Below are 21,021 nucleotides of genomic sequence, written 5' to 3' on the forward strand. Positions count from 1 at the left end.
AACAAACCATTTAATTTTACTACAAATGTTACATATAGACCATTTAATCATGTTTAATGCTGAACACAATGTTTCCACTTTAAAAACCAAATGGGTGTTTATGAACATAGTAACAAAAGTAATACAGAAATTCAAAATTAATTATGACAAGTGAATTTTGCTAAGAAAAGGACAGGACTGCCAAGCAAACTGTCTCAGAGGCAAAAAGTGGGGGGAAAAAACAAACACAAATTACCTTATAATATTTTACCCTCAGGTAACTGAGGAAAAGTAAATGATAATCAATGAAGGTACATTTCCTTCAACATTGTGTCATTGACATAACAACTACAATGTATGGCTTCAATACTGCCATTTAAATTGGACTCTTCTCAAACCTCCAGAAGTGTCTCAGAACTAGATTTATTACCAAATGTTGGTAATAATTTATTACCAATGGCCAGGACTGCAAAAGTGTAATTTAAATGACTAATCATTTTCATGTCTAATTGACAGGTCGCCGAGATTTGGCCAAGACAGACATATTTCCTGGATCAACATTGTCCAAAAATATAGACTTAACCTAATCCCTACCCCTAAACCTAACCCTACCCATAATTTATTCCTAAAATCAGTGGGAAATTACATCTGATTAACAAGAGTGTAAAAGCACCTAACTCTGGTTGTAAGCCTAAAACAGGTATTTTCTGAAAAGTTATAAATCAATTCTGATTGGTTGATTGGAATGTTGTTCCAGGATCAACAAGGATGTTGATCCAGGAACATGTTGTACTTGGTGAACTCACGCTCGCCCTAGTTGATGTCTCGTAGGCTCTGGTGACAGTAGGGTGATGTGAACTTTAGCTATACTCAGTCTAGGAGGGAATAATAATGATTCACCAATTATAAAATCAAAATGGAAAAGCTTGACTGTTTACTTGAAACCAATAATTTCCACCCAAACACAATAAAGGATAGTGTATCCAAAAAGATCCATAATGCCTGGCCCATGACCCATTTTGTCATTAAATGCAATCTGTAGACTGAATTTTTAGTAGACATCTTTCATCAAAGAATTGAGCATGAAAAATGTTTCCGAACACTACTCCCCACACCCCCTCCATAAAGAAAAACAGAATCCCCAAATAAAAGCAGACACCCTGAATTATCCAAAGTTTATTAAAAGTACAATCTGTAAATGCTGAAACTAGCCAACTCTCAATGATGATAACCAACTAACAACAGCCAACTGACGCCCTAAAGGAAAAAGAAAAATAACACTCCATTCCAAACACTGGTGTCTCCATTCAAAAGATTACAAACACAAAACTGATTCCTGACATTTAAATGGCACTGTTTCTGTAATTACAGACCGCACCTTCCAACAAAAACACACACACACACACACACACACACACACACACACAAACATTCGCAACATAAAAGTCCCAGCAGGTTACCAAAATGTCTGCTTTATTTAATTTTCAGGACGACTCATTCAGAAAGACTAAAGGGAAGAATTTGCACTAGATTCGGCCTCGCATTCTCCAATAAGGGTGGTGTAACAGCGGGTCAACCTTCAACAAAAATAATATGAAATGATAATAATAGGAATATATTAAACAATACAACATGTGGAGTTTAAGTGAGAAAAATCAGTCACTGTGGATACCACCAAAAACATTTATGCACCAACAGCAGGGAAAGAAAACATGTCATAGTTAAACAAGTTTATCAAACCTTTGCATTATCATAAAATGCTCTAAAATGTTAAATTTTTGCGATTTTTTGAATTTTTTTTATTGAAAGATATCAACCTTTTTTCTTGTTTAAACAGATTATTTTATCTTGTCTCTTTTTCTTTTTTCTTTGTTGTGACTGCAAGTGACCATGAGAAAGGATGGGTCCTTGGCTGGGAATTTTTGGTGTAAGTGAATGTGTGTGTTTGTGTGCGTATGTTCTCTCCAGGCTGTGGTTGGTTCAGGGTCACAGCAGTTGAGCTGGTAATGTTTCCATTTCGTACTGAGCAGCTGACGCAATGACATCAGGCGTGTGTGCTTGTGTTTGTGTGAGGTATAATTTGAAAGAGTGAGTGTGTTGGCTGAAGAATGAGTGCACATAAGAAGGAATGTGTGCCTACAAAATGTTTTGGGAGTGTATAACCTATGTGTCGTGTTGTATAATGCGTGTGTGTGTGTGTGTGTGTGTGTGTATGTAAGGCACGGCCAGTCCGTCTCAGTCCCTCAGGTCCACACTGGATCCAAACAGCGCCACCAGCTGCTCCTCATAGTGGGCGATATTCCTCTTCATGATCTCTTTACAGGACCCCAGCAAACGCTCGAAGGCTTGTATGTCAATCACTGAAACACAAACATCAGTCATGTGACATTAATTGAGCACACGGCACACATTTCAAAGCAAAAATGTAAGTCAGATGGACTCAGAGAAACTTACCCAAGCATTTGACATCCCCTATAGCATAGGCTGAGGCAGCACGTGGTTTATTAGTAACGAGAGCAAGTTCTCCAAAATACTGCCCTCTACTGCAGCGAGCGATCTCCACCTCAGCATTATCCTGTCTGTCTGCTTTTGTCTGAGAGAACATTTAGATTTGGGGCAAGATTAAAAATGTAACTTTAAATTATCCAAAATAATTGGATGCCAAACATACAAGTCCCATCCTAAATATAAACAAAACTCTATAATGTGACCCTGCCTACAAAACTTAAGTCGCTGGGGTATATTTGTAACAATAGCCAAAAATACATTGTACGGGTCAAAATTATTGATTTTTCTTTTATGCCAAAAACCATTAGGACATTAAGCAAAGATATTTTGAAAATTTCCTAATATAAATATTTTCAAACATAATTTTTGATTAGTAATATGCATGGCTAATATATATATATATATATATACACACACACACATTCATACATACATACATACATGTATATATATACACATATATATATATATGTGTATATATATATGTATATGTATATATATATATATGTGTATTTTTTTTTTAAATCAGATTCCAGATTAAATATTGTCCAATCCTAAAAAAAAAATACATCAATGGGAAGCTAATTCATTCACTTTAGTGATGATGTATCAATCTCAATTTTGAAAAATGGACTTATGACTGGTTTTGTGGTCCAGGGTCATATATGTGATTCAAAGATCGTTGAGGAGAAACAGTCTATGTATGGCTGTATCTACATTTTAATCTGGGACTGAAAGTATTTAATAAAAAAAATAAAATCTGAAAAGGAAAATCTGAAATTATTTCAGCACATTCAGGAGTTTAAAAGGTGTTATTTAACACAATGCAAGAGAAGAAGAAAGATAAAGGAACTCACTTTACTCTTCATCATAATCTTCACCTCTCCAGACTCCACAATGTAGAAGCAATCAGCCTTATCGCCCTGGTCATAGAGCAGCCCATAATAGTAATGATTAATGATACAATAGCATCAGTCAGAGTCCTGATCTTCAGTTCTGCTCTATTATTACAGTGCTATAAGTGAACCTGCTGTGTGTCCGGTGGTTCTTTCAAGTGTGTGAGAGCTAAACAGAGGATAGCAAGATTCTCAATGGCACCATCCACTGACTCAAACTAAATGCATCTTATATATGTATAGAGATAAATGAACAACGGCATTAGATGATACATTTTTCTAAATACAATTTCTGGTGATTTTTAGTAGATGTATGAAATAATTGTTATTTTGCTAAGCACATTTATTTTTATTTTTTGTTTCAAAACAGCTTTACAAAAAAAAAAAATCACAATGTTAATATTAATGCTTAAATCCACATTTAATAGTTCAGGGCAGATATTTGCTATGTCCATCTATAGCTTTACGTGAGGGTACTGTAGAAAATTCTAATGAGTTATTAATTATTAATTTTGACACAGGTGTTCTAGCAGAATAACAAAAGATGTATGTTATCACAATAACTTGGAAAATGTTCTGTTAACATTTGACAACCAGACAGTGTCACGATACTTTGTCATAATTTTGAATAACACACCTATTATTTTACCTTTGAAAGGTACCTTTTATTTGAAATGTGTAGTCTTTAAAATAAATAACACTATGTTGATGGCCAATGATATTCATACACAAGAACAACTTGTTAGGGCAACTGTAAAGTTCACCTGCATAATGATCCGCTCTCCATCCTGAAATAATTTTACACCCAGCACATCAACAATCTTCATCCTCTCAGAAATCTATGAGATATAGAGATGGTTAAGTATTTGATCATTTTGTTAGTGGTCTAATATGCATCTCTTAAGGTCTCATCACCCTAAGGTTTTTCTTCAGTGTTACTCTTTCACAGAACCACTTAAAACATGTTTGGCAAAAGAATAAATGTACAATCATTTTCTCACCTCCAGTGATTTGAGTAGTGGGACAGACTCAATAAATAATTCATACACCCTTCTCTTCTTCGCATTATTCTTCACTATGAGTCTTCGGAACGTTGCCCGATCCTGAAGCAGACATACTGAAATTATTCTTGTGACACACTTTCAGTCTTCATATTTGTTGAATGTATAATGAAACTGCTGCTTGTGTAAGTGAAGCTGCAGTCATTCAGTGTTTCAATCACATGTCCACAAGGTGGTGCTGTTACAGAACACTACATCAACAGGGTTTGCTGTCAGCTCACTTGCTCTCTCAGCACTCACCAGTCCCCAGAGGGCTCCCTCCTCTTTAGCAATGATGGTTGCAGCACGTGGAGTGTTGTACATGAGGGCCAGTTCTCCGAAACTGCCTTTATTATCATACTGACCCACACAGCAGCCCACACCATCCTTCTGTACCACAATGTCATACACACCCCTGCAAATACACAACAAACATGTATTCAGTTACAGTTGTGGTAGTGACACATCATGCAGATATCCTGACCTATAGGTATTGACTTAATTGACATTAAGGTTTGTGTTAAACAATGAATAAGAATTCACATAAATTGCTCTCAGTTCCTTTATTGAATCCAAATTGAGTCACATCATGATTACAGCTGCAATAATCAATAAAATAACTAATGCAAATTACTGTATGCCAATATCAAATAACGGTGTCTGTGCACAATAAACATTCATCACTTTACAGTGGTGAAAAAGGCCAACTTCAAAGAAGGTTATAACCATATTTAGTTTTGCATGAACAGGATGCCAGGTGAAGTGCAGCTCCATTCGCTTAAGAGGTGCTTTTCATTTGGACAGAGGGTATTATATTACTGATATTATGTAAGATTAGCATAATACTATTGTTAAATTTAAAACTGAATATATTATCACTAAACAGTAATAGTTACTGTAGCTTTTAATTTAAACATTTAAACAATTACAAGTGCTTACAGTATGTAGTGCAAGTAAATATATTTAAGTGCATACTTTTTACATAAAATGCGGAAATTAAAAAGCAGGATTTTCAAAATTTGAATCAAGAAACAACTGGGAGATGAATCCGTTTTCAAAATAAGCAAAGATATATGCAAAATTGTTAAAGCATCAAAAACCATAGTATCACAGACACACACAGTCAGAACAGTTTTTAAAGAAATGTACCTCTCAATTACATAAAAGTTATCTCCATCATCTCCCTGATCAATGACATGATCTTGTGGCTGCACAAGAACCTCAAACATGGCGTCCAGCACCTGTGAAAACTGCTCCTATACCAGAAAGAGACAGAGTCTGATGAAGGAAATGCTTTTCTGGATCATACAGTACATATTTAGCATTCACTGTAGGGATATACAAAACTACTGGGCATAAAAAAAAAAACAATTCTTAGGGTTCACATGACTGCTAGATGGAGTGCAGTCAAGTCCTCTGACAGACAGAAACAAAGTACTTTCACAAAACTAAGACACTTGCATTGCGCTGCTGTCTACAGCGTCTTCTTTACATGACATCATATAAATCTGTAAATAAATACAATTTAAATTCACATCTTGCACACTTTAATGCCCTTTGAATGGAACATATACACATTTTGAACTGGAATCATGATGGAATATCCGTTGGCTTACACAACCAAACACAGCGTCTCCACAACATGGCGCCAGCAGCAGCAGTGACAATAGTTATGCCTTCTTCCTTTGTATGAACATTTGGGCGGTGCAATGCAAATCTTCCCACATCGTGACATAGATATGTGTGGGGGGAGGGGGGTGTTAGAACGAGCCGTTTTAGGAGGGCATAGACAAGTCTTAACTTCTAAAAGGAATATCCCTTTGGATATGAGATTTTAGTCTTCGCCACTGCTACAGATAATGATAATTATAATATTACATAACATATAATAACATTCAGGGTTTCCCCTACCATTATATAGGGGGGGCGCCCCGCCCCCCTAACGGCTCGCCCCGCCCCCCTTGAAGGTCAAGTAAATTTGATTTGATTTTCTTTATAGCGCCAGATTACAATTTATTTTATTAAACAAACTAAATAGCCCTTAAGTAATATGTTATTTATCTTATTTCCACGATGGTAGGCCTATGTCTTTTCTGTCTGTTTTTGCGCGTTTACAGTTATCCGAGTTAGTTCGCACGCGCGCTCACTCACACACGCGCGCTCACTCACACACAAACAAACAAACAAACACTTGCGTCACATACAGATGAGCACTAGCGGACAGCGCGGCGGGAAATATGTCGCGTCAGCCAGATTTAAACCAGACAAAAATATTTGCGTTTTTTAAAGATGGCAACACTCGCTCTACTGCGAGTAGCAGTCCAAGTCTAAGTGCTGCGCATCCTGCTGCCCCTGACAATCATCAAAAGTCCAGTCATCATCACCGGATGACAGGTTTTGACCCAGCTTGGCTGTCAGAGGGGAAATACTCCCCTTGGCTGTACAAGACTGATCTTGGTAAGTAACTAACTAAATACATACATACATATAAATGTGACAGCAGGGTTCTCATCTAACACATGACTTGCCAATTAACTTATTCATAATATATTGTGGTAATACATGATGGGTAACTGAAACCTGTAATTTCATTAACAATAAAATTTATATTAATGAATTACATGCCGCTTGCTATTTACATTTGTGTGTTTAAAATGTTTTTAGTCAGGACATTGTAAATCTGCTGATTAAATAAGACAAGAGATATTTAATACGCTTTGCAGGCCGCTCTGTGTTGTAATGTATGGGAATGTCCTGCGCACGTGATGACGTTCAGAACAGCGCGCGTTCACAGCAGTGCTGCGTCTGACAGGATTATTCTCTCCAATATGCTGCATCATAGAAAAGAAAACTTCTAAAAAAAAAAAGCCCAGTTAAAATCTGTTTATCATATAAATGTATTAACTAACATTATTACATGGCTTGGTTGAATTCCAACATAGAATGCGGTCTGTTATTTCTTGATAACAGACCGCTGCGAAGTATAACACACCGTTGCCATGAAAAACAGAGCGTTGCTATGGACACGGAACGGACTATTTTCTTTACAGAAGCAATACAATCATTTTTAAATCAATAAACTCCTTTTTAAATCAATCATTTGTGTCAAATTATTTTTTTATTTTGTAGGTGGCCATGTAATAAGGGGGATAATGTACTGTATAGCGAGGCGGTTGTTATAGAGATGTCGGGGTTGTTATTTGCTATAACAGCTGCGTTGCTATACATATCCCTTACTTAACGAACAATGAATGAGTATTTATAAATCTTTTTTTAGTTGTTAGTTAAAAAATAAAACTATTTAAGCTCTGGTCCATTAATATTTACAAATACTTCTATAAATTTAACAAAGGTTATTTGCAAAAGTCAATTTTAAAAATATTTAAATACGTTTAATTTATTTTTTTTAAAGAGATATCTTATGTTACCATTTTTTAACGTTTACGAAGCTACGCTCCCAGACAACCAATTTATGAGATAGATAGATAGATAGATAGATAGATAGATAGCACATAAAGAATGAAAATGAAATTATTTCTTTTTGGTTTTAGGAATGTTCTGTCGAATATGTAGACAGCATAAACAAGCGGTTGTGAGAGGAAACCAGACCCGGCCATTTATAGAGTCTCCCTGCCAGTCCTACAGAAAGGACAAACTTGACAAACATATGGCATCTGAGCATCACAGAACAGCCTGTCAGCGCCAGTCAAGTTTGATAGCAGGTAATTTTATTTTATTATGATTCGATCAATAATATGTTTGATTCTTTATTACAAATGATGCATATAATTTCAGGCAACACTGTCCTTGCATCATTTGAGCCCACAGTTGTCCTGGAACATGAAGCTGTGGTGGGGGCATTCAAGTGCTTGTACTGGCTAATAAAGCATGAAATAGCCCACCACACCAACTATCCAGCCTTGCTGCAACTAGCTAATCTGTTGGGCTGCACCTATTTTGACAAGCTCAATGTAAGTTTCTTTTGTAAATGTTTACCATATTTCTTATTTGTCTTATGTGATCCCTATATGGACAAGTAATTGGACGTTTCTTACATAAAATTAGTTAAAGAATTCATACTGCATTTACTTGTCAAACATCTTTTCACTTTTTTAGATTGGCAAAAGCACCAACTATAGATCACACAGAATAATTGATGAAATGCTTGAAATTCTGGCAAATGTCATTGAAAAGCCAATATTGAGAGATATTTCTCAGTCACGAGCCATAGGCTTGGAGATTGATGAGACCACAGATGCATCTGTGTGCAGACAGCTTGACATTCATGTGAGGTAGATCTACTCAAAGTGTAACAACATTTCATTGACCAATAAAATTTAAATAACAGATCATTGAAAAGTAAAAAATGTATAATTTTTTACATATAGATACTTGGACAATGCGGGTAAGGTCTTCTGCCAATTCCTGGATCTGATTTGCCTTACTGACGGGAAAGCAGATTCAATAGTGGCAGCACTAAAAAATATTGTTCACACGAAGGGCATACCGACACACCTAATCTTTGGCCTTGGAACCGATGGTGCTGCTGTAATGACAGGTGTCACCTTCTTTTTATAAATAATTAAACTGTTTTCAATATTTTGTTCCTTGTTAAATTAATAAACAAATGTATTTAATAGGAAGACAAAATGGAGTAGCAAAACAGTTATCAGAGGAATGGCCACAGCTCCTAAGTGTCCACTGTGCTGCACATAGGCTAGCTCTAGCCTGTAAGGATGCATCTGAAGAGGTGCCTTACATGGCTACATTTAGAGACCATTTGGAACAGTTACACCTGTACTTCAGAAACAGTGCAAACCGCTCTGCTTCTCTGAAAGCCGCTGCAGAGATTCTCGGTGTGTGTGAGCTGAAAGTGAAGGTAAATAAGTTATGCCTAAAAGAAAATGACATATGAATACTTTACTTGCATTTATATTCATTTTTTAAACTGTTTTTTTTTTCTGTCATTGACTAGCAAGTAAAGGACACACGGTGGCTCTCCCAACATGAAGCAGTAAAAAACCTCCTAAGGAACATAACTGCTGTACTGGGTGCCTTGGCAGACGAAGTAGAGACCCGCAAATGTCCTACTGCTAAGGGACTTTATTCATTCCTTGCCAACTATCGCTTCATTGCCGCCCTTCATCTGCAAGCTGATGTGCTCCCTCACCTGGCACGCCTCTCTAAGCTCTTTCAAAAGGAGGATGTCATGTTCCTGGCAATCAAAGAGCAGGTAATTTAAATAACTCAGCTCAATGTTTTATCTTATTTATTTATTTTTATTTATAGGGTACCACAATTATTCTTTATGCTTAAGTCAATATGCTTATTTTTTCCAGGTACCAGTCACCCTGGCCTTAATAAAGGGCATAAAAGATTCTGGTGGTCATCAACCTGGCTCACACCTGAGTAAGTTGACCCAAAATTTGGAAGACCCTTCAGGACTGGGTGCATTCTGCATCTCTGCTGAACAGGAAAGAGGGAGAAGAGGGGGTAATGCAGGAGACAGACAGCAGTACTGGCAACGATTTCAATCACAGGTTATGATTATGTGGCTTTTGTCTGACTTTATTGATCTAAATTAAATATAGCTGCTGCACAGTTTTATTTATCCTAATAGTTTTCTAACATGTTTCATGTGTTTGATTAGGTGATGGATCCATATTTGGATGGCCTCATTGCCCATCTCGAGAGACGTTTCTGTGAGGTTGGAGTTGTGGCTGCATTTGGAATACTCAGTCCACAAGCAGCTACACTCCCTGATGACACTGCACACACAAAACTGAGGATACTGGTAGAGAAGTTTTGTTCCTGTGTCGATTTTGGAACAGTCCTTGAAGAATGGGCTTCTTTCAAGGAGCAAGTGGTCTCAGGTCCACTTAAGGTAACTTACAAATGTGACATTTTTACATGACATTATCTTGAACACTACACTGTGTTACTGATGTCATTTTGAACCTTTTTTTAGAACAAGACACAGCTGGCAATATTGTCTGAACTGTCTTCAAAATATGAGGAGTTTGGTGCCCTGTACCCAACAATGAGCCTGCTGGCTTCTATTGCTCTGACGGTCCCAGTCAGTAGTGTAAACTGTGAAAGGGACTTTTCAACCATGAACAGGGTAATACAAACTTTTCACAATAGGATTTGCTGCTTTTAGCTATATGTTAAGCTATCACATTTAACAGTTAATGCATTTGCAGGTCAAGACAAACATCCGCAATAGGCTGCAAGGAGACCATCTTGCAGCATGCATGCGGATCTCAATAAATGGGCCAGACATTTCTGACTTCCCATATCAAGAGGCTCTGGAAATGTTCTTCCAGAAGCCCAGAAAGATACACTGCAGTGACAAAAGCTGCACACTTTGTGGATAAATTACATAAAAATAAATCTTCCAATTTTTAGTTTAATGTAATTCAAATAATTGTTCAGTTAATATATTCACTGCTGCCATTAAAAGAAACAAATGAACACCATGATTCCTTTAAGTGTTTGATTTCCAACCCCCCCCCCCCCCCCGCTCCCCGCTCCCCCCCCCGCTCCCGCTCCCCGCTCCCCCCCCCCAAAGCTGTAAACCTAGGGGAAACACTGACATTCTTATCTGCAAGTGTTACAAATTCAAAGTAATGCAAATATTCCTATTTTAGAAACCCGATTACATGCTCTGGTTAACCTTTAAATACTTCATAGAACCTTATCCACTGACCAGAGCACAACTTAAACGTGCTACATAACATCAGCAAAAAATAAACAATGCAAATCAGTTCAAGTAACAGCACATTAATTAGAAAATATGTTCCTCTAGCATGATGAACTGACAGAAGCAGTTTAAATAGGGCACGTGTGATCAGGAGCACATGCAAACCAAACCTGACTGACTGGCCTGCATAGAGTCCAGGAGTGATACAACCTGGATGGCGTCAGTGTACAGTTTTATAGCCCTCATATCTGTGTGTGTGTGTGTGTGTGTGTGTGTGTGTGTGTGCCCGCATACCTGATCAAGTGCCTTGAACAGCAGAATGTCCTTGCAGGCCTCCTGTAATCTACAACGCTGCTCATCTGTTTTTGGATGGACAACTCTCGGCTCAGAGTCTTCCTCATCATCATCAGGGTTAAAAGCCTCCGCACACACTTTAAAAATAAATGACTATTTACTTGTCAAAAGTCATAAAGCCACATGCAAGTGCAAAACTCTTGACATTGGTTTCAAACTTTTTAATGACAGAGACTCTATAATATGATGGTACCCATTTACATTGTTCAAAGGACATAGAAAGCATGGTGTAATGAAAAATGTTGCTGTATTTTGTATTTAATTTGTATTTTTTATCTTTTTGCAACAAATAAAACCGCTTAAAAAGAAAATAATGGCAAGCCTACATACTTCAGAGGAGAAAAAAAATCTATAAAGGTTATTTTATTTGTTGCACATAAGTTCAAACGTATGGTGTCAGTAATACAAATATTTTTATACATCAAGGAGGCATTAAATTGATCAAAAGTATAGACACAAAGTGTTACAAAAGCTTCCTTTTTAAATAAATGCCATTATTTTGAACCTACTATTCACCAAGAATACTGAAATACAACATATAACAGTTTTTACAAAAATATTAAGCAGCACAACCATTTTCCACATTAATAATAATAATAATAAGTGTTTCTCATGCACCAAAGCAACATGGTGCCTCGGGCCTGTTTTAAGCTTTTCCTTAATTTTATATTTTAATATTCCATCATTAGTGATGAAAAAAATTGCCACACTGGTGGAAACAATACGAGATCGTGCTACCGCGACTGACAGTGTTTATTTAGAGAAGTGCATCTTTACGGATTTTGATTATGATTATAATGAAAGAGTTTTTGATTTGTTTTATTGTTAAGTAGTAACTTCCTATAGATATATTTATCATGTCTGTGAGGCATGTATTCGCTCTTTATTTACACTTTGTTGATATTGTGAGTAGGGATATGCCGGTATAAGATTTTCATGTTGCAATTAATTGCTAATGCTTTTATCACGGTATACGGTATTATCACAATATTGAAATTCTGTACAATAATTCATAACACAGTATAACAGGTTTAATAACTTTCTTATAACAAAAATAACTGAATATTTAAATACAATAAAGCAATACAGAAAAATATATAAAGTTAAATGTTTTACACAGATTAAAGTGCAAAAGAACTATAAAGATCAATAGGTATCACTTTACAATAAGATCTCATTAGTTAACCTTAGTTACTGCATTAACATTCAACAGCGATAGCTACACTTGCTACAGAAGTTATTAATCTTTGTTAAAAAGATTTTATTTTAGGCAAGTTGTGATGATTTGAGAAGGCTTAATTGATCAAACATAGGCTCACTGTCTGCCGTTGGCAACTTGGTCGTTAACATTAAAAAGCAAAAACTTATATTTAATGAACAAAAAATGCTCCTAACTTTTTTCTAAATTAACAATAAAAAACTAAATGAAATATAATCACTTTTCCATTAAATACAATACTGAACTTTTTTTATAGCTGGAACAGTATAAGCAGGGGTGCACATAAGTGGTCCGCAAGTCCGTATGCACAACCAAAATAAGAAATGCGTTGTGTAAAATAGTTCAGAGCACGCATTTGCGTACTGACATGGTTGACAGTTGTTAATGTATAATTGCCATTTTAGATTGACAAATTGTACTGTATAAGATTTCTATTCAAACCGAAAGCATAAATCTAGGCTACCCGCTGCGGTTTTCAAAGCACAATACAAAACTGTGACATTTCATTCATGACGATCTACAGTCGGCAGCACTAAACCCGGAAGCGCATATGCTTACTTGCCAGCAACTGACAAAATAAATAAGCTGTTGATAAGCTGTTGGAGGGCTTGAGCAGCTCGGGTCTAAATTTGAGGCCCGTGCAGGGCTCTACTAGGTGAGCATAAGAGACGTCTTTCCAAAAATCTTAACGACCACAAACTTTTTAATGGTAGTGTATGTACACTGCAGAAAAGGAGAAACAAACTTTAATTTCTTAAAAACAAACAAATAAATATATATTTTAACTAAAAACTACAGGCAAGATATATTCTTCTCAGTACGTTAAACATGTCTTTACATGTAGCATATGTAGATTCCTTCATATGATGACGTGGGTCTCTAAAAATCCCACAATAAAGGAATGTGTATGTTGAAAACACAACTGGAACACAACTGAAAGGGGCAGAATGAGTGGGAATACCAGCAACGTACTTACCATAAAACAAACACAAGGGGAAATGACGGAAAGGCACAGCACTTATCTGATACTCACACACACTTTAAACCACATGATTAGTGCAATGACGTCAAACAGAACTCACCCGACACTCTCCGGTTAAATCTGCTGGGGGGAGGAGCTGCGGAGAAAGGGAAAGAGAAAGAGAAAGAGAGAGAGAGAGAGAGAGAGAGAGAGAGAGAGAGAGAGAGAGAGAGAGAGAGAGAGAGAGAGAGTGAGTGTTAATGACTGTTCAAATTCTGAGGCGCAGACTTATAGACAATGTTAACGATCAAATTCAGTCTCCAAATCTCACATGTGCCCTTCAGTAACTGTGTGGGTGTGTTAAATATTCGGTAAGGTCAGTCAAAGGCCTGTCCTACAGGCTGTACCAGTTTCAGGAGATTGCAATTATGTGTGTACGATCACAGCCGAGTGCACTAGCACGACTCTCAGGAGCCCTGCAGGTCTGTACACACTCCTCCTCCTGCTTTCTCATGGCAATGTTACAGTCCATCAGTCCATTAACTCTTTGGTGTAAAACTAGCAATAATCTTTCTCTCGCATACATGCTCAATTTTAGGATCTTAATAAGTTGTTCTGCTTGTAACCAATAAAAGCAGACTTTCAAATGTCTGAACACATTCTTACGACAATTAACCTGCAACACAAAACACATTATGTAACGCAAGGCATGCCCGCTCATGTTAAATGGCGTGGAATTGTGTGTATTCACACATAAGCTTTCAGATTTACACCTCTTTGCAAATTACTTAAAGCTGTGTGTGTGTGCGTGTGCGCATGTTGCCCAGACAAGGCGGCTTAATACATGGATGTGTTGTGAGAGCACTCAAAGAAATAAGTGCGTGCATGAGCGCGTGAGTAGCAGGAGATGGGGTGCTTCAACCTCACGTGTAGGGGATATCAAGTGGCCAAAGTTGCCATGACAACAAAATACAAGGAAGACTTCCTGATCGCTCTAACAACTATCCCCCCAAATATACACCCACTCACTCTCTATTGGCATCCAGAGAGAGAGAGGGGGAAAAAAGGGAAAGAAACAGACAGTGACACAGGAAGGAAGAAAAGGAAAAGAATAATGAGTGCAAGCATTATTTCTAAGAATACACAAAGGCTATGTCCACACTGTCAGTTTTTGGTATTGACAACTGCATTTTCTTTACAGGTATGCGTCTTGAAATGTCCCGTTCACACAGCAGCTTACAGTCATGTTTAGAGTAATGTCTGTATGAACGTGCAACAGAAGTCAAGCTCAATTCCTGACCATTGACCATAGCGACAGTGACCAAAGTAAAATCAAAGATGGACACGCAGCTCATTTTTCTGCACTGTAAGTACCGAAAACACATGAACACACGTAACACACATTAGACACACATTTGTGTTTACCCCACCTAGGGCTGGGCGACTTAGCAAAAAGGTTTTTTCAGAATGTTTGACCAATTCCTCAATTTTTCATGATGTAAAACTAGTCAACTTGAAAATGTTACTACAACATGATTCAAGATACTTTTTCTTTATTAACCATCTAGTTAAAGAAAAACCTATTCCAAGTGCAGAACACTTGAAGTTGTCATCATGATGTAAAAAAACAAATCACTTGTTAAATATCTTTGCAGAAAAGAAGCAAAAACTACAACTATAGTGTACAAGTTTGTGCATATTGCACTCGCATCTCTTGCAGTGTCTCATGCATGAAACGCCATTTTAAAAACACAGTGCTTAAGTTAAAAGAAGTTCACTCCCATCTTCTTGCATGTTTTACCTATTCCACTGCTCGCATCGCATCTTCATCAAAACAGAAGCGCTGTGTGAATGACGCCTAGCACTAAATTTCCTTGGTCCTTCTACTGATCTATAATAGAGAACTGGATTGCTCATGACGTGATGAAAGTGAAGCAGCCACTCCGCCATATTGGTAATCCCTAGTATTCCCATACATTCAAGTGAATTGATAGGAAATCGTACGATTTAATGAGAAAACATCACATAAGTCAGCCAGCATTTTTAAATCTGAAGTATCTATGCACATTCTTACAATGCAAACACCCCAAGCATCTGAAATGGATGTTGCTCAATCAGGACATTAAAAATATACGCATTAATTTATTCAGAGAAATAACTGACTACATACAGTACAGACTTGAAGCTTTATTTCAATATCATAAGTTATTACGATATAAGTCATTTCAGTATAGAGCAATATAGTAACAGAGGCTATTATATTTATTTTCAAAAAGATACAAAACTTAGTTCATGTTAACTCATTAAATGACACAGTTGCAACTTTTTATTTTAACAATGTGTTATTAAATATTGGAATACCTCAGATTAATGAATGTTTATAAGTATTTTTCATCGGCAGTTTATGTTAACTAATGAATTAATGTTAACTAATGATGTTTTAAACAATATCTAGGGTATGTTGTAGTCCAGATTAAAACGGGGAAAAAAAAGGTTTGAAAATAAATAGCCTATTAAGTCTAAATATTTAAGCATTTGGCACTTGTGATGAACAACACAGCAAATCCACAAATCTTAATGGCTATTTAAATAGGTTTTAGAAAGTAGAGCAGCTGCTTTATTTATGGGGTTTCCAGGGTAACGGCTGAATTTTCTGCAGTTTAGCGCCATCTGCTCTAGGGATGTTAACCGATGACCGTTTAACCGGTGGTTGACCGTATCAACGTTAACCGGTCAAAGTTGTCGGTAGTCGGTTAAAAAAAAAAGTGATATTTAAATTAGGCTATTATAGACAGTGGACTATATGCTACTACAGTTAGCCATCTCATTCCTCATCTTTTTGTGTTAAGTGAACAAATTATCCCTCACACTCAATTTTTCATAACTCGCCTGTTTGTACTTAATAAACCAATAAAAACATTTGGCGCGAGGTCACAGCATTTGGGTTCGCGCGCTCAAGGTTTGCGAAAAGTAAAGGCAACAGGCTAAAACACTCGAAGTTAGAGCCAGGGCAGACGACAGGATGAAGCGTGCAAAGAAAAGTAGTGTGTGGGACCATTTCACCAAAAAGAATGAGACAGATGTAAGTTGCAACTTGTGTGATACAGTGCTTAAATATAGTAGCAGCACATCATCTATGATGCATCACCTGAAAACGCGACACCCGCAAGCCTCTTCGGGTGAGAAAGGTAGCCAAAGCCAACCTACCGTGTCATCTATGCTAGCAGGTAGGAAATGTGACAAACGGCGCTCAGAGACTATTACCCAAAAGATAAGCGGAATGGTTGAAAAAGACATGCTGCCCCTTGACTTTGTAAGCAGTGAGGGCTTTCTAGAGCTTAGACAAACGCCTTTATTTTCAAAGCGATCACCTTGTACCCAAACCATTTGAAACTAAGGAGCCATTTGTCCTACGATTACATACAACAAGCTCTTCGGCGCCACGTTTGCGGGACTCATGTTTCGCGCTGTAGGGGATTTTAAAAAAGTGACGTGAGTGGCAGTGTGTGTGTGTGTGTGTGCGGGAGGCAGAGCGGCAAAGAGATGCGACAGAGTTGCGAAATTGCAGGCGCAGCTCGAAATGGCTGTTATTTCAAATAGCGTACCATATTTTAAACTAATCGGTTAACCGGTTTCAACCGGCTAATGTGGCTCGGTGGTCGGTCAAGAAATTTTTTAGTTTTCGCCATCTCTAATCTGCTCTCAGAGATTGAATGTGCTTTCATTCAGCGCGTCTCTCACGTGTTCCCCCATGTGCTTCATGCGTGCTGGTTTACATCAGAGGGCACACAGTCTTTTAAGTAGCATACAGTGGTGTTGTGGATTTTTACCAGTTGATGGGGAAAAGTATTCTTAAAATGAATTCCAAATTCTGAATAATTTGTAATATATAACTATTCACAGTATTTAGAAGTGCCCACAATAACAATATCGTGCATATTCATTACAGTGATATATCGCATTACCGAATACCAGCACATGTCTAGGTGGCTTCGATGCCTGTTGGCAGTTTAGAATGTGATGAGTGATTCAGTCATATGTAGATCAGTGGGTCCTTCACAAGAGCGGTTAATCATGTGTGCCAACATGCAGTTGTTCTTTTCTCTTTACTGTTATCACATGGCATATTGTCAAAGTGTCTAATTCTAACATTTTGTAATATTTCTATTCAAAATCACGATTCCTGGATTTCTAAAAAAAATACAATTGTGGCAAAACAAAGAATTCGAATTAAGAATTCTTCAAAGAATTCGAATTAATTGATTAAACTGTAAAAATCGCCCAGCCCTAACCCCACTTCTCTCTTCCGTGGGGTGACGAGCCGTTCTCATGAGACTATTTACTTTAGCCGCCAAACTAGCTAACTAGGGCATAATTAGGAAAGGTGATTTGCAAAGATTCATAAAAGAACCTTATACTCACTTCACTTCTTCTGTAGGTGAGACTGGATCACAAATGATTTGCACGGAACAAATGCATTTAGGTAGATTGGGGGCGCATTCCCTTCCAAAACAAAGGTAATCCACTGCATCTTCAGCAGCTCAGTTGTGGGGAGTAAATTACGACTGCTATGTTCATGATTACATCCAACAACAAAACATCTCTATCGCTTGGGGAACGGCTTCCGTGCATGACAAAGTGAGAGAAAAGCGTTTATTATGTTTGAAACTAGGGATGTGCACGGATAGTCGAACATTCGAATATTCGTTCTGCTCTAATTATTCGATAAATAAAAATGATATTCGAATTTCGCAAAAAAAAAAAAAAAGTTCACAATAAAACCTAATTTGGTCACTTTCTGTGATTCTCCACGGCATATTTGAAGGTGTATGCAAGCAAAAAATAATTAATGAATGATTAAGGGGCCATTCACATATCGCGCCTAATAAGGCGTGGAAAAGGCTATGCGCGCCGCTTTCTCCTTTCCAAAGCGCTTGGGCAGAAGCGCTCCTGAGGCGACGCGTTCTCTCCATGAAGACGCGGAAATTTCAGCAAAGGATAAATGGATTTGCAGCACAAAAAAAACTCGCTTTCAGTAGCTCTGCTACTAAATTTATTTCAAAATGGCAATCCATATACAGCTATGATCAGCTGTTCCTTCATCTTGGCTGAGCTTTCAACATTGTTACAGGAAAGGATGAAGCTGAATGTTTAGTTCTCGTCACATGACCCGCGGTGCGCTTGCGGCATTCTGAAAGTTGAGATGTTTTTAACTCGATGCTGTGCGGACGCGCCTGGAAAAAACGGGACCGCGTCGCACCACGTGCGCATCGCAACCGCGTCGCTTCCATTATGAGCGCGCATACCGCGCGCCTACATTGGAAATAACGAACTTGAGCATGCAAAAGACGCGATATGTGAACGCCCCCTAAAAGAACTGCGGTCTTCTAGTACTTCAAATATGCCGTGGAGAATCACAGAAAGTGATCCAAGAACATTGTTGCAGCATCTCTCAAGCAACGAATAAACACCGCTAACTTGGAGAATGCAGTGAAAACTCCTCTTCTCGCGTCTGCCCTAGACCCTCGGCACAAACATCTCAGGTTTCTCGATGAAAACATGAGAGAAGTAAGAAAAAAAAACTCTTTTGAACATTATCAGAACATTTTCTTTGATGCGAGTGGTGCGGATGCAGTCGCCACGATGAAGAAGATGCAATGCCCACTAGTCGGAAAAGGCTGAGCCAGTTCTCCAGCGATGATTACAGAGAGTCCAGCCGAGACGAGTGGGAACAGTTCTTGCTGGAGCCATGTATTCCACCAGATGAGGATCCCATTCAGTGGTGAAACGAAAACACGAAGCGCTTCACAAAACTTATTCGCTTAGCACACCGTTATTTGTGAGTCCCGCCAACATGTGTGCCGTCAGAGCGCGTTTTCTCCGCGGCCGGCCTTATTGTTAATAGACTGAGCCAACTTTCCTCCAATCATGTTTACATGCCCGTATTTCTTAACAAGAACATTTGAAACAATAGAAAAAAAGCAAAAAAGATTTGCTGACAGTTTAAAAGTTAAGTGTAAGCTACATTCTGTACAATAGCCTAATTGCTGCAGGCTGCTTTACGTTTTTTCTTTGTTCACTTTTTGCTTTTAAACTGTACTTTTGTTTGTTTGCACGCATTGTTAAAGGTTTTCAGCTACAAAACACGATGTGTAATGTTCAAGCTTATTGTAAGCTTGTTCAAAATGACGAAAACAAATGTTGCTGAAAAATAACGTCTGACTCATTAAACTTAATTTAAATAAACGAATATTCGAATATTCGTTTTTTGTGAGCTCAAATATTCGAATGTGATATTTGTGGAAAATGCCCATCTCTATTTGAAACTGGATATTTTTCTTAAAAAACAAATGAATTTTTTACAGAAGGCCTTTATTCACCCCCCGGAGCCATGTTAGACACGCTTTATTATGAATGTGCGTGCTTTATTTGACGACTTGGATACTGTTCAACTGCAACATCCGCTGGCTGCAATGACAGAGCTTGGAATTACCAGGACAATTTTAAATATAACCCCGACTGGATTCGTCTGAAAGTAGAAAGTCATATACACCTAGGATGCCTATAGGGGGAGTAATTTTTTTTTTTTTTGGGTGAATTAACCCTTTAAAGGACTCTCCGATCACAACTCACAATGAAAAGTTTACATTGTTTCTAGGAGACACATGACAAATGATAACATTGTTATTAATATTCATGCTTTAATGGTTAATAATGTAGGCTCACTATGATTTTCTTGTCCGTATATATAGTTTAAGTCCCTCATTCAATATAAATGGGACTTTTTGCCCATGTTCAGTCTTTCAGTCAGCATTTACGTCCAAAGTACAAACGTGCCAGAGTTTAATAGTTTAACTTTAAGAGTCTGTTAAAATCACTTTTAAGTATGAGCAGCAGTAACTGCAAACAATTTAGCAAGGAATGTTGCAAATAATTGCAAAACTTAAGTGTTGTTCTGTCTGTCTTATCTCTCTCCATGTCCTTCAAGATATCCTCATGCACCCGATGCTCTTTCTCTCACTGCTGGCAAATATTAGCCAGAGGAATTTTAAAGTAAACAGAATATGTGTGTGTGATCTCTGTGATGGTACAGCTAAAATCACTTATGTGAGAGTCAGCATCTGAACTACAAACACTTATGTGCTTTCTCTCACACAACAGGCACAAACAACCACACTAAAATGCTAATAGCCACACACATATACTAATATGCATACAGGTACTCAAACCAGTCAACCATTATAGGTTTTCTATAAATGTTTATAACAACATCTAGAGAAAAATATGGCCAAAACAAAACAAATCAACAATATATCAACAAAATATCAAACCAGATCGAATAGTTTTACAACTTTTTTTAT

General features: G+C 37.6%; 1 protein-coding gene across 1 annotated transcript in view; it reads right to left on the minus strand.

Moving 5' to 3' along the window:
• Positions 1–1,435: 1,435 nt before the first annotated feature.
• prkar2aa (protein kinase, cAMP-dependent, regulatory, type II, alpha A) overlaps positions 1,436–21,021 on the minus strand; it is a 30,383-nt gene continuing 10,797 nt past the window's right edge. Inside the window, exons 2-10 of the mRNA XM_059503585.1 lie at positions 13,782–13,817; positions 11,421–11,557; positions 5,573–5,679; positions 4,685–4,838; positions 4,385–4,486; positions 4,148–4,222; positions 3,345–3,410; positions 2,434–2,572; positions 1,436–2,339 (exon numbers count right to left, since the gene is read on the minus strand). Of these exons, the coding sequence (XP_059359568.1) occupies positions 2,215–2,339; positions 2,434–2,572; positions 3,345–3,410; positions 4,148–4,222; positions 4,385–4,486; positions 4,685–4,838; positions 5,573–5,679; positions 11,421–11,557; positions 13,782–13,817 (941 nt within the window). The 3' untranslated portion in view covers positions 1,436–2,214. The remainder of the gene's footprint in view (positions 2,340–2,433; positions 2,573–3,344; positions 3,411–4,147; positions 4,223–4,384; positions 4,487–4,684; positions 4,839–5,572; positions 5,680–11,420; positions 11,558–13,781; positions 13,818–21,021) is intronic.

Source organism: Carassius carassius, chromosome 21 (assembly GCF_963082965.1).
Source record: "Carassius carassius chromosome 21, fCarCar2.1, whole genome shotgun sequence".
NCBI lineage: Eukaryota > Metazoa > Chordata > Actinopteri > Cypriniformes > Cyprinidae > Carassius > Carassius carassius.